Below are 14662 nucleotides of genomic sequence, written 5' to 3'. Positions count from 1 at the left end.
AGGTGCGACTTATGGAGAACAGTGGATCATATATAATTAGATCTGGCTAGACCACAGGGAGCCCCCAATCTTATGTAGGGAGAAAACTCAAAATTAAAGAGACCCCGTCACTTTAAATTGCACTATGGTGAGAATATGGCGCCTCACGGAGGCAGCAAGTGACAGAAGGTGGGAATGCGGGCCTTTCACCAGGCTTCTGGCTTCCTCATCCGACAAGGATTGGCTGCAGCAGTCATAAAGGCTTCTGCCAGCTAATTGGCTAAAGTAGTCACCTGACGCCATTCCGGAAGAACACAAGGATCAGGCATTAAAATTCAACATGTCCGATCCTTCTTTCCTCCGAGATTACCTGTTGGTTCAGAATTGAGTGGCCCCCAAACACATTAGATGGTCGGCCTGAGATTTTTAGAAGATCACACGCAGCTTTTTGTCCCACATTGAAGTAGTTCACAGGTTTCTGTTATGGTGGAGGATGCAGCCAGGGCCGGTCCCACAATTATACGGCTCTTTTATTTTTTAGTCGATAGAGTTGTATAAAGTCTTGTTTTGTTTTTTCGGTAAGAGTTGTCAATTTTATCATCACCACTTTGCTCTTTTTTTCTCCATTTTTTAGAGGTGGGAAAACTTACTCAAAAACAGAAATTCTGACATTTACACACAGTTCTTCAGTCTCGACCATATGGGGTTAAGGGGTAAATATAAGATTTCATTCATACCAAATATGTTGATTTTATATTTTACATTGCAAGAACTGAAGGACAATAATAACATAATTTACAGTATATACAGTACAGACCAAAAGTTTGGACACACCTTCTCATTTAAAGATTTTTCTGTATTTTCATGACTATGAAAATTGTACATTCACACTGAAGGCATCAAAACTATGAATTAACACATGTGGAATTATATACTTAACAAAAAAGTGTGAAACAACTGAAAATATGTCTTATATTCTAGGTTCTTCAAAGTAGCCACCTTTTGCTTTGATGACTGCTTTGCACACTCTTGGCATTCTCTTGATGAGCTTCAAGAGGTAGTCACCGGAAATGGTTTTCACTTCACAGGTGTGCCCTGTCAGGTTTGATAAGTGGGATTTCTTGCCTTATAAATGGGGTTGGGACCATCAGTTGTGTTGTGCAGAAGTCAGGTGGATACACAGCTGATAGTCCTACTGAATAGACTGTTAGAATTTGTATTATGGCAAGAAAAAAGCAGCTAAGTAAAGAAAAACGAGTGGCCATCATTACTTTAAGAAATGAAGGTCAGTCAGTCTGAAAAATTGGGAAAACTTTGAAAGTGTCCCCAAGTGCAGTTGCAAAAACCATCAAGCGCTACAAAGCTGGTTCACATGAGGACCGCCCCAGGAAAGGAAGACCAAGAGTCACCTCTGCTTCTGAGGATAAGTTTATCCGAGTCACCAGCCTCAGAAATCGCAGGTTAACAGCAGCTCAGATTAGAGACCAGGTCAATGCCACTCAGAGTTCTAGCAGCAGACACATCTCTACAACAACTGTTAAGAGGAGACTTTGTGCAGCAGGCCTTCATGGTAAAATAGCTGCTAGGAAACCACTGCTAAGGACAGGCAACAAGCAGAAGAGACTTGTTTGGGCTAAAGAACACAAGGAATGGACATTAGAGCAGTGGAAATCTGTGCTTTGGTCTGAGGAGTCCAAATTTGAGATCTTTGGTTCCAACCACCGTATCTTTGTGCGACACAGAAAAAGTGAACGGACGGACTCTACATGCCTGGTTCCCACCGTGAAGCATGGAGGAGGAGGTGTGATGGTGTGGGGGTGCTTTGCTGGTGACACTGTTGGGGATTTATTCAAAATTGAAGGCATACTGAACCAGCATGGCTACCACAGCATCTTGCAGCGGCATGCTATTCCATCCGGTTTGCGTTTAGTTGGAACATCATTTATTTTTCAACAGGACAATGACCCCAAACACACCTCCAGGCTGTGTAAGGGCTATTTGACCAAGAAGGAGAGTGATGGGGTGCTACGCCAGATGACCTGGCCTCCACAGTCACCAGACCTGAACCCAATCGAGATGGTTTGGGGTGAGCTGGACGGCAGAGTGAAGGCAAAAGAGCCAACAAGTGCTAAGCATCTCTGGGAACTCCTTCAAGATTGTTGGAAGACCATTTCCGGTGACTACCTCTTGAAGCTCATCAAGAGAATGCCAAGAGTGTGCAAAGCAGTCATCAAAGCAAAAGGTGGCTACTTTGAAGAACCTAGAATATAAGACATATTTTCAGTTGTTTCACACTTTTTTGTTAAGTATATAATTCCACATGTGTTAATTCATAGTTTTGATGCCTTCAGTGTGAATGTACAATTTTCAAAGTCATGAAAATACAGAAAAATCTTTAAATGAGAAGGTGTGTCCAAACTTTTGGTCTGTGCTGTATATATAAATATACTGTAAATTTATACACACTTACATACAGGTGCATCTCGCTAAATTAGAATATCAAAAAGTTAATTTCAGTTCTTCAATACAAAAAGTGAAACTCATATATTATATAGAGTCATTACAAACAGAGGGATCTATTTCACGTGTTTATTTCTGTTAATGTTGATGATTATGGCTTACAGCCAATGGAAACACAAAAGTCATTATCTCAGTAAATTAGAATACTTTATAACAACAGCTTGAAAAATGTTTTTAAAATCCGAAATGTCCTACTGAAATGTCTGTTCAGTAAATGCCCTCAATACTTGGTCGGGCTCCTTCTGCATCAATGCGGCAATGTGGCATGGAGGCGATCAGCCTGTGGCCCTGCTGAGGTGTTATGGAAGCCCAGGTGGCTTTGATAGAAGCCTTCAGCTCGTGTGCATTGTTGGGTCTGGTGTCCCTCATCTTCCTCTTGACAATACCCCATATATTCTCTATAATAGATTCTCTATGGGGTTAAGGTCAGGCGAGTTTGCTGCCAATCAAGCACAGTGATACTGTTGTGTGTAAACCAGGTATTGGTACTTTTGGCAGTGTGGACAGGGGCCAAGTCCTGCTGGAGAATGACATTTCCATCTCCAAAAAGCTTGTCGGCAGAGGGAAGCATGAAGTTCTCTATAATTTCCTGGTAGACTGCTGCGCTGACTTTGGTCTTGATAAAACACAGTGGACCTACACCAGCAGAGGACATGGCTCCCCAAACCATCACTGATTGTGGAGACTTCACACTAGACCTCAAGCAGCATGGATTGTGGCCTCTCCACTCTTCCTCCAGACTCTGGGACCTTGTGGAGTGTGCCAATGACTGCCTTCTGGACATCTGTCAAGTCAGCAGTCTTCCCCATGATTGTGGAGCCTACTGAAACAGACTAAGGGACGTTTTTAAACGCTTAGGAAGCCTTTGCAGGTGTTCTTTGTTAATTATTCTAATTTACTGAGATAATGACTTTTGTGTTTTCACTGGCTGTAAGCCATAATCTTCAACATTAACAGAAATAAACACTTGATATAGACCCCTCTATTTGTAATGACTCTGTATATATATAGGAGTTTCACGTTTTGTATTGAACTGAAATAAATTAACTTTTTGATGATATTCTAATTTGGTGAGAAGCACCTGTGTATATACACATGGTCGATAGTGTTGGCACACTTGAAATTGTTCCAGAAAATGAAGTATTTACTCCTCCAGAAGATTATTACAATTCCACATGTTTTGTTATACACCTGTTTATTTTCTTTGTGTGTATTGGAACAACACAAAAACAACAGAGAAAAGAAGGTAAATTGGACATAATTTCACACAAAACCCCCCAAAAATGGGCCGGACAAAGTTGTTGGCACGCTCAACGTAATATTTGTTTGCCCACCCTTGGAATAAATAACTGCAATCAATTGCTTCCTATAACCATCAGCTTCTTACACCTCAGTTGGAATCTTGGACTCATCTTACAATCTGCTCCAGGTCTCTCATATATTCAGGTTCCTTCTCCCAACAGTAATTTTAAGATCTATCCACAGGTGATCAATGGGATTTAGATCCGGACTCATTGCAGCCACTACAGAACTCTCCAGCGCTTTGTTTCCATCCATTTCTGGGGGCTTCTTGAAGTATGTTGGGGTAATTGTCCTGCTGGAAGACCCATGACCTAGGACTCACACCCAACTTTCTGACACTGGGCACTACATTGCCACCCAAAATCCTTTGGTAATCTTCAGATTCCATGATGCCTTGCACACAGTTAAGGCACCCAGTGCCAAAGGCACAAAAACAACCCCAAAACATCCTTGAACCTCCACCATATTTGACTGTCGGTACTGTGTATTTTTCTTTGCAGGCCTCATTCCATTTTTGGTAAACAGTAGAATGATGTGCTTTACCAAAAAGCTCTATCTTGGTCTCATCTGTCCTCAAGTGGCTTTCCCAGAAGGATTTTGGCTTACATACATTTTGGCAAACTGCAGTCTAGCCTTTTTATAGCTCTGTGTCAGCAGTGGGGTCCTCCGGTGGTCTCCTGTCATAGCATTTCATTTCATTCAAATGTTGACGGATAGTTCACATTGACACTTATGCACACTCAGCCTGCAGGACAGCTTGAAGTTCTTTGGAACTTGATTGGGGCTGCTTATCCACCATCCGGCGTTGCAACCTTTCATCAATATTTCTCTGCCGTCCACATCCAGGGAGATTAGCTACAGTGCCATGGGTTGTAAACTTCTTGATTATGTTGCGCACTGTGGACAAAAGAACGTCAAGATCTCTAGAGATGGACTTGTAACCTTGATATTGTTCAACAATTTTGGTTCTCGAGTCCTCAGACAGTTCTCTTCTCCTCTTTATCTGGTATCAGGTGTGATTTTCACATTGCCCACACCTGTTACTTGCCACAGGTGAGTTTGAATGAGCATCACATGCTTGAAAAAAAGTTATTTACCCACAATTTTGGAAAGGTGCCAAGAATTTTGTTTGGACCATTTTTTGGGGCTGTGTGGGAAATTATGTCCAATTTGCTTTTTCCCCCCCCGTGTTTTTTTTGTGTTGTTCCAATACACACAAAGGAAATAAAACATGTGTATTGCAATAATTTTCTGGGAGAAATACATTTTCTGGAACAATTTCAAGGGTGCCAACACTTTCGGCCATGACTGTATACGTACAGTATATTTTTTTCTTTGTTTTCTTCATTAGTTCTTCTCGTGTTGCTGTTCACCAAAATGGTCCATTATATCTTATTGGTTTGGACAGTTTTGCACACAGCAATACCAAATATGTTCTCTTTTTTAGATTTTAATAAAGTTCTGGGATAAGTAGGGAGATCTGACCCTATATATAATAATTTAATATTTGTTTTGCCTTTGTTATTATTCTCCTTAGAGGACTTGAACCTGCGATCACTTGTACAATCCTGTAACATTGCAGTGACTAAGGCATCAGGTATTTCATTGTCTGGGTCCAGATCCGCTGTATAAATAGAGGTAATGTCCTGTTATTAGTGTGGGCACACCCGCCGATAATTAGAAGTGTTGTATCTCTAGTGCTGGCGGATAGAGGGTTTGTACATCGCGGTCCTGTGTGCCGTGCTCCTCAGTACAGAACATGTGCTCTGCGCTGGAGGAGGCTGGCAGGTCATTCTGCTGATATCAGGTTGGCCCCAACCATCCCATATACAGCGGGTACGGAAAGTATTCAGACCCCTTTACATTTTTCACTCTTTGTTTCATTGCAGTCATTTGGTAAATTCTAAAAAGTTCATTTTTTTTCTCATTAAAGTGCACTCTGCACCCCACCTTGACTGAAAAATACAGAAATGTAGAATTTTTTGCAAATTTATTAAACAAGAAAAACTGAAATATCACATGGTCATAAGTATTCAGACCCTTTGCTCAGACACTCATATTTAAGTCACATGCTGTCCATTTCCTTGTGATCCTCCTTGAGATGGTTCTACTCCTTCATTGGGGTCCAGCTGTGTTTAATTAAACTGATAGGACTTGATTTGGAAAGGCACACACCTGTCTATATAAGACCTCACAGCTCACAGTGCATGTCAGACCAAATGAGAATCATGAGCTCAAAGGAACTGCCCAAGGAGCTCAGAGACAGAATTGTGGCAAGGCACAGATCTGGCCAAGGTTATAAAAGAATTTCTGCATTACTCAACGTTCCTAAGAGCACAGTGGCCTTCATAATCCTTAAATGGAAGAAGTTTGGGACCACCAGAAGTCTTCCTAGACCTGTCCGTCCAGCCAAACTGAGCAATCGTGGGAGAAGAGCCTTGGTGAGAGCGATAAAGAAGAACCCCAAGATCACGGTGGCTGAGCTCCAGAGATGCAGTAGGGAGATGGGAGAGAGTTCCACAAAGTCAACTATCACTGCAGCCCTCCACCAGTCGGATCTTTATGGCAGAGTGGCCCGATGGAAGCCTCTAATCTGTGCAAAACTTATGAAAGCCCGCATAGAGTTTGCTCAAAAACACATGAAGACTCCCAGACTATGAGAAATAAGATTCTCTGGTCTGATGAGACGAAAATAGAACTTTTTGGTGATAATTGTAAGCGGTATGTGTGGAGAAAACCAGGCACTGCTCATCACCTGCCCAATACAATCCCAACAGTGAAACATGGTGGTGGCAGCATCATGCTATGGGGGTGTTTTTCAGCTGCAGGGACAGGACGACTGGTTGCAATTGAAGGAAACATGAATGCGGCCAAGTACAGAGATATCCTGGATGAAAACCTCTTCCAGAGTGCTCTGGACCTCAGACTTGGCCGAAGGTTCACCTTCCAACAAGACAATGACCCTAAGCACACAGCTAAAATAACAAAGGAGTGGCTTCAGAACAATTCTGTGACCATTCTTGACTGGCCCAGCCAGAGCCCTGACCTAAACCCAATTGAGCATCTCTGGAGAGACCTGAAAAAGGCTGTCCACCAACGTTCACCATCCAACCTGACGGAACTGGAGAGGATCTGCAAGGAAGAATGGCAGAGGATCACCAAATCCAGGTGAGAAAAACTTTTTGCATCATTCCCAAGAAGACTCATGGCTGTACTAGCTCAAAAGGGGGCTTCTCCTCAATACTGAGCAAAGGGTCTGAATACTTATGACCATGTGATATTTCAGTTTTTCTTTAATAAATCTGCAACAATTTCTACATTTCTGTTTTTTTCAGTAAAGATGGGGTGCAGAGTGTACTTTAATGAGAAAAAAATGAACTTTTGTCGAATTTATCAAATGGCTGCAATGAAACAAAGAGTGAAAAATTTAAAGGGGTCTGAATACTTTCCGTACCCATTGTACATTCACAGACACCTCTGGCTGCAGCAGATCCCTTGAGAATAAAGGATTGGGCATATTGAAATCCAACATGTCCCATCCTTCTTCACAGTCTCCATCATCTGTGTTCTTGGAAGAGTGCCCAACCCTCATACACATTATAGCACCAAAATCTGTGGGTCCAATCAACTTTTTTTCTAATATGCATGGGCACCTTAGGAACTGGTATAAAGGTGGCCATACACTTTAGATTTAAAATCGTCCAAAGCTGCTAAATTTGTCCAGACTGGACGACCATCTTCTATGCAAGAGATGTTTGGCCGGCTTTAATTTAGCCTAAGTCAGGAAAAACAAAGCTGGGACATGCTGAGTTTTAACATGCTCAATACTTTGTTCTCAGGGTACATAAGCGGAACGCTCCCTCTCCCTATTGATGAAAGATGCGAAACCGAGCGAGCATGTGCACGACCGAGGGGTCGGGAGGATTACATCGATTTAGCCAGCAGCTAATGACAGTGTATGGCCGACCTTACACTACAGGAGCCTGAATTTCAGGGTTTTTCACTAACAGGAGGAAATCTTCAGACACCTAGTGGTGCAATTATGTATTACACCCACTGAAGATAAGGAGTGCAGTGACCCTTTCAGTCTCCGCTATCTTAGCAGCAGCGACCTCTGAGCTAGCGTGTTACAACAGCCGATAATATAAGCGCTCCTGACACTCCACTCCCGATATGCTCTCAGTATGGCGCTCACGTCTCCTGTAGGGCTTATCTTTAGCAATATGTCCACTACTTAAAGGGACACTCCGGGCAGAGCCGATACACTGCAAAATGCCTAATACGGGGCACGTGGGGGCCAGTGCATGGGCTGGACTTCTCTCCTTGGCATCCATTGACGCTATGCACTGCACCCTTTGTATACCCCCTTATCTAGGATGCATGACATTGTGCCCCTATAACTGGAAGTCACAGAGACCTCCCTAGGTGGTCTCACCTCAAAGGTGCCATGACAGGCATAGAATCAATAAACCCACCGATGCTTGATCGGGGCATTCCTGGTATGTGCCAGTCAGTCATGTAAGCAAAAATCATTTTAATAGTAAATTTTCCATATTCTGTACACGTCATAGCTCAACTCCCCCCCCCCCCCCCAAAACCGAAACCTGGCACTGTAAGAGAATCCCCCCTGAAGTGGCAATTGGGGGCTCTTACTTTTACAGCTGCAGACCAGTAATGACCAATACTGACCCCTGGGTCACTCTGGCAGTAGGTGGAGGGGGTGAGAGGGGAATGTTAAGGGGGCAATTAGTGTTAATCAGGTCCGTCCTGCTCGATTAGCGGCCGCAGTCCATTTCATTTGCTTTTCTTCATCTCAGACGACCAACGATCTGTGAAAGGTAAAAAAAAAGGGATCAGGAAACGAGCCCCCTGATAAGCGGACAATAAAGGGTAATCCCTGCACTACATCAGGGGTGAGCCGATATAATATTAGCTACGGGGGGCTCTCGGATTCTTCCCTTTATTGCATTTCCAAGAATACCATCACCTATAGATGAGGAGAAGGAGGGGTACCCAGCACTGATGCCATATGATTGGGCGAGGTCATCCAGGAGCCGCCGTCCATCACCAGAGTTGTGCCAGTCACGTAGGATGCCAGGGGGCTAACCAAGAAGAGGGCTCCGTGTGCGACCTCAGTCTTATTTCCCAGCCGCTGTAGGGGGATGGTATCCCACACTCCCATGGCCTCCGCAGCGGCTCCACCTGGAATATCAGGCAAAAGGTAAAGGGTTGGCACCAGGATTGCCCCTACAGCGGATCTGTGAAGCTGGTGGGCAATAGATTTACATAGTCACATACCCAGTCTACGCATTCCTTCAGTGCCACCAATGGGCCCGGGAGCGATGCCATTCACCCGCACTTTACTTGGACCCCACTCCACTGCCAGGTGCTTGGTCATGGCATCTGTAGGGAGGCGGTCCAAAATGAGACCGGTCTAGTGTGGTAACCTCTCATAAAAAAATACCCAAATCCTGCTGCACTATAGGGCACAGACCTATAGCCGCCTTGGCACTGCCCGCATGCACTTGTAAGACGTTTCCCTTGTAGCCCAGAGTTGCCGTGATGTTTAAGATGACTCCACCGTGATCCTGCAAAGAAAAAAGAAAGAAAAAACACCCATGTTACATATCATCCTAATAAGATAGATGAGCTAATGCTATTGTTCCCTGTTATCAGCAGTTTCAGGATGCGCAGATTGTAACCATTTTCACATTTGAACTGACAACGCTTATGACTATAGTGTGATCATGACATCACGGCGACCCCTTGTGGCGATCCTGTGTAAATACACTCACTAAAGACTATTACTGCTTTGGCACCTTCTTTTTTTCTATTTTTTTTCCATTTTTGCCCTATTGCTTTCTGGAGAGACCCCAGAACATAATAAATGTCTACTGCGCACCTCGCCGCTCACCTACGCTGCTCGAAGCCCCCGTACGGTCCTTGCTGCCTCTTCTTACCTCCGCCATGTTATAACCCCGAGACTTCTGACCTTAAGGCGCACATGTGCAGGGACGTCCTGGGCATGGTCGTGGCGGGAAGTCCCGGCCTAGTGTGAAGAGGCCCTGGATTTCAGCATGGCGGCGGTAAGAAGGAGCTGCCAAGGACTGTATGGGGGATAGTGAGCAGCGGTATTCTGGAGAATTGCAGCCTAGTACAATCTACAGTCGCCGTCACGTGCATCAGAGGGATGGGGTTAGAGAAGACGGCGCTATACGCCTGCTCGCTCATGTAACCTACGCGGAAGTAGCGCTCAAACAGGATCTTGCTGGCGTTGAACGTGCCCATGGTGTCTATGTCAAGAACGTTCTTAAAGGCGTTAAAGGACAAGCTGCTCGCAGGGCAGAGGAAATTCCCAGCAGCATCTGCAAAGAAAAAAACGCAAAAGTCAGAGGAGAGCAAAAGTCAATATGGCCGGCCCGACCACTAACGGAGGCCGCCTACTGTTCACCAGGATGTCTATTCTGGAAAACGTCCTCAGAGCTTCCTCCACCGCGTCAGTCAGAGTCTGGGGTTGTCTCACATCTGCGGTCAATGGCAGGCAATGCCGGCCCGTCGCTCCTCGTAACTTCGCCGCCGCCTGGGAATGAGATGATGAGGATTTATATTAACATCCGTGTGTACAGTATGGCGGTATTTTTTTATAAGAAGGGCACATGGATCCCATTTGGTAGAGACAAATATATGGCGTTACCTCGGTCACACGCTGCATATTCCTGCTGACGATGATGGTGTCACAGCCGTGCCTGCGGGGTAGACATGGTCAGGGATGTCACGTAGGGACGGTCAGAGTATGGCAGGACGGACAGACGGGATGACAGAACTTCATACCTCATGAATATCTCAGCAATGCGGAATCCAATCCCTGAGCCGCCTCCGGTGATGAAGGCCACCCTGCCCCTATAATCAGCACAGACACCCCGTTATCAAAGCAGAATATGGCGGACAACTGCTGAAACAAAACTCTGCAATATTCACTAATCCATTAGAACAAACCTGGGCGACCTGCAGCCACATCCGGCCTCTGGCTATTCTAGTCCGGCCCACGGAAGGGATGAAACAGTGGCTCCCGGGCCGCACCATGCCCTCTCTCGCCCGCCGTCCATCTGCTGCCCGCTGTCACTGCTATCTGCAACTTCAGGATGCAGACAGCGGAGCATACATTGGTGGGGGACGGGGCCACCGGCTTCATCTTCCACCAATCAGCGTGTGAGACGGCTGACATGATGACATCTTATCATCGCGCTGCTGCTGAGACTCTAAGTGCAGAGTGCACAGGAGACAGGAGCAGAGCGCTGGGGGAAAGGGAGCGAGGAGAGTATGTGGTGGTGTTTTTTTTTTCATGTGTATGATGTTTATGGGATTTTTGCATGTATATCGGGAGGCTGTGTGGGGCACATGCTGTATATCGGGAGGCTATGTGGGGCACATGCTGTATATCGGGAGGCTGTGTGGGGCACATGCTGTATATCGGGAGGCTGTGTGGGGCACATGCTGTATATCGGGAGGCTGTGTGGGGCACATGCTGTATATCGGGAGGCTGTGTGGGGCACATGCTGTATATCGGGAGGCTGTGTGGGGCACATGCTGTATATCGGGAGGCTGTGTGGGGCACATGCTGTATATCGGGAGGCTGTGTGGGGCACATGCTGTATATCGGGAGGCTGTGTGGGGCACATGCTGTATATCGGGAGGCTGTGTGGGGCACATGCTGTATATCGGGAGGCTGTGTGGGGCACATGCTGTATATCGGGAGGCTGTGTGGGGCACATGCTGTATATCGGGAGGCTGTGTGGGGCACATGCTGTATATCGGGAGGCTGTGTGGGGCACATGCTGTATATCGGGAGGCTATGTGGGGCACATGCTGTATATCGGGAGGCTATATGAGGGCTCATTGTATATAGGAGCTATGGTGGGGCTCATATTGTATATAGGAGGCTATGTGGCGGCTCATACTGTATACAGGGAGCTGTGTGTGAGCTCTTATGATATATAGGGGGATTTCAGCATACTAACATATAGTTCTGCTCAATATTAAGTGATATTAATTATAATTTCTATTAATATTAATTGTATGTTAATAATAACATTGAGCAGAATTAATTTCAGCCTATTGGTTCGGCCTCCACAACAGTCACGGTCTCTCATTTGGCCCCTTGGGAAAATGAATTGCTTGAACATGAACACACTTACCGACCTGCACCTACACTGCCCCGCAGACAACAAGCTGCGATGCCCTGCGTGTCCTCACACCTCTCTATCATAGCTGCGATGCTCTGAGTGTCCTGACTCCTTTCTATCATAGCTGCGATGCTCTGCGTGTCCTCACACCTCTCTATCATAGCTGCGATGCTCTGAGTGTCCTGACTCCTTTCTATCATAGCTGCGATGCTCTGCGTGTCCTCACACCTCTCTATCATAGCTGTGATGCTCTGCATGTCCTGACACCTTTCTATAATAGCCAACAGGACCTTTTCAGCAATCTGTACTACAGTCGCTCTTCTGTAGGATCAGACGAGATGGTAGCTTTCAATCCCCACACATCGATGAGCCTCGGGCATCCATGACCCTATCACCAGTCGTCCTTCCTTGAATTACTTTTGATAGGTATTAACCAGTGCATACCGTCAACCCGCCACAAGACCCGCCGCATACCGTCAACCCGCCACAAGACCCGCCGCATACCGGGAACCCGCCACAAGACCCGCCGCATACCGGGAACCCGCCACAAGACCCGCCGCACACCGGGAACCCGCCACAAGACCCGCCGCATACCGGGAACCCGCCACAAGACCCGCCGCACACCGGGAACCCGCCACAAAACCCGCCGCACACCGGGAACCCGCCACAAGACCCGCCGCATACCGGGAACCCGCCACAAGACCCGCCGCATACCGGGAACCCGCCACAAGACCCGCCGTATACCGGGAATCCGCCGTATACCAGGAACCCGCCACAAGACTCGCCATATACCGGGAACCCACCGTATACCAGGAACACCCCACAAGACCAGCCGTATACCGGGAATCCGCCGTATACCAGGAACGCGCCACAAGACCCGCCGTATACCGGGAACCCGCCACAAGACCCGCCGTATACCGGGAACCCGCCACAAGACCCGCCGTATACCGGGAACCCACCGTATACCAGGAACAACCCACAAGACCTGCCGTATACCGGGAACGCGCCACAAGACCCGCCGTATACCGGGAACGCGCCACAAGACCCGCCGTATACCGGGAACCCACCGTATACCAGGAACACCCCACAAGACCCGCCGTATACCGGGAACGCGCCACAAGACCCACCATATACCGGGAACCCACCACAAGACCCGCCGTACACCGGGAATGCGCCACAAGACCCGCCGTATACCGGGAACACTCCACACTCATGAGAGATTTTATATATATATATATATATATATATATATATATATATACACACACACACACACATTGATATGTACAGTATACATGCACACGGTCCTCACTGGAGCAGGGTCGGGCTGTAGAGATGGCTGTAAGATGGGAGGCAGTCATCACTCGCCACGTCCTCCGGAGGTTGGTCTGGAGGTGGCAGCGTGGACATTGCTGTTTCCAGGGGGGTCGATGGCTGAGGATGACAAAACTATGCAAGTTAGTGCCAGACCCCTCACACCGCAGGATAACAGTGCTCCTTATGAAGTCTGCTCCATACAGCACAGGTGCCGGCTGTCTCGTACAGCCACCAGCACCAATACTCCATCTAGCTTTCCAGATTAACCCCTTAAGGGGTTTCAAATTAGGTGCCGAAGGGCTACTAAAAGCCCCCTGAGCTTGCCATGTTTGTACAGCTATGAAGCTCAGGTTGTGGCCGGGCTTCATAGGAGAAAGGCACTTTAAATTATGTGCCCGGTGGTGGCTCACTAGCGCCCCCTCACTGCTGCATAGTGAAGAAATATCTCCCTACATATAAATTTTAAAGGGGAAGTACAGTAATAACGATCTATATGTGAGAGGACGACAATGGCCACTGACTGCCACAATGACCTTTGGTACCGCAGAGACTTCAGATCTCCAGTAACAGGAATCTCCATGAGGAGCCAAAGGGTCCAGATCTGCCCATAAAGCCCTGAGATCAGACTATTATGTTTACATGACTTCCCCTGCACCAGTAATGCAACCTCCGACCTGTACATTCAGCCTCAGCCACAACCCTCCCATCACATCAGTAGATGCACAGCCGATGCTCCCCCCGGAGCCCCCCGAGCACATACTCACACTTCACCAAAAGCTGGACGGACTTTGTATTGACCGCTAAGAATCTTGGGAAATGTAGTTTCTTAGACTAGTAGCTTCTGCGTCTGCGCAAATTAGTGACGTTTGTACTACGCATGCGCATACTCTTCTCACTGCTTAGACGTCAACTGAGTGCATGGTTGCCTAGGAGACCAAACTCAGGGGGCGACTATAACATAGGCCTCAACTGTATAGGACTTGTGTCTATTCTAATGTACTTCATGAGAGTAAATGATAAACTAGTGCAATAATAAATATAAATTAAAATATATCTAGTGTAATCATACATATAAACTAAAATATATCTAGTGCAATAATATAAATAATATAACTATTGCAATAATAAATATAAATTAAGATATATCTATTGCAATAATAAATATAAACATATATCTAGTGCAATAACAAAAATAAATATAACTAGTATAATATATATATATATATATATATATACATACACACCTAGTGCAATAAATTTAAATAAAATATATAAATATATAGTTCAATAATTATAAATTAAAATATATATCTACTGCAATGAAAAATATAGATAATATAACTATTGCAATCATAGATATA

General features: G+C 45.9%; 1 protein-coding gene across 2 annotated transcripts; it reads right to left on the bottom strand.

Annotated features, from left to right (window-relative positions):
* Positions 1-8364: 8364 nt before the first annotated feature.
* DECR2 (2,4-dienoyl-CoA reductase 2) lies at positions 8365-14180 on the bottom strand. 2 transcript variants are annotated; one of them, XM_073648282.1, is made up of 10 exons: positions 14066-14180; positions 13297-13418; positions 10633-10701; positions 10496-10547; positions 10246-10381; positions 10042-10166; positions 9296-9389; positions 9100-9204; positions 8815-9003; positions 8365-8630 (listed from the first exon to the last, which is right to left on the bottom strand). In XM_073648282.1, the coding sequence occupies exons 2-10, from the start codon at positions 13392-13394 to the stop codon at positions 8596-8598; spliced, it is 903 nt and encodes a 300-aa protein (XP_073504383.1). In that variant the 5' UTR covers positions 13395-13418; positions 14066-14180; the 3' UTR covers positions 8365-8595. The 2 variants fall into 2 exon arrangements, with proteins under 2 accessions (XP_073504383.1, XP_073504385.1); XM_073648284.1 differs by having other exon boundaries at positions 8366-8630; positions 8789-9003.
* Between the last annotated feature and the right edge of the window lie 482 nt (positions 14181-14662).

The sequence above is a fragment of the Phyllobates terribilis genome, unplaced genomic scaffold (assembly GCF_046119375.1).
Source record: "Phyllobates terribilis strain yellow unplaced genomic scaffold, ASM4611937v1 Scaffold_9__5_contigs__length_417890890, whole genome shotgun sequence".
NCBI lineage: Eukaryota > Metazoa > Chordata > Amphibia > Anura > Dendrobatidae > Phyllobates > Phyllobates terribilis.
The sequence above is the reverse complement of the archived record's forward strand: the minus strand, read 5'-3'. Positions and strand labels throughout refer to the sequence as shown.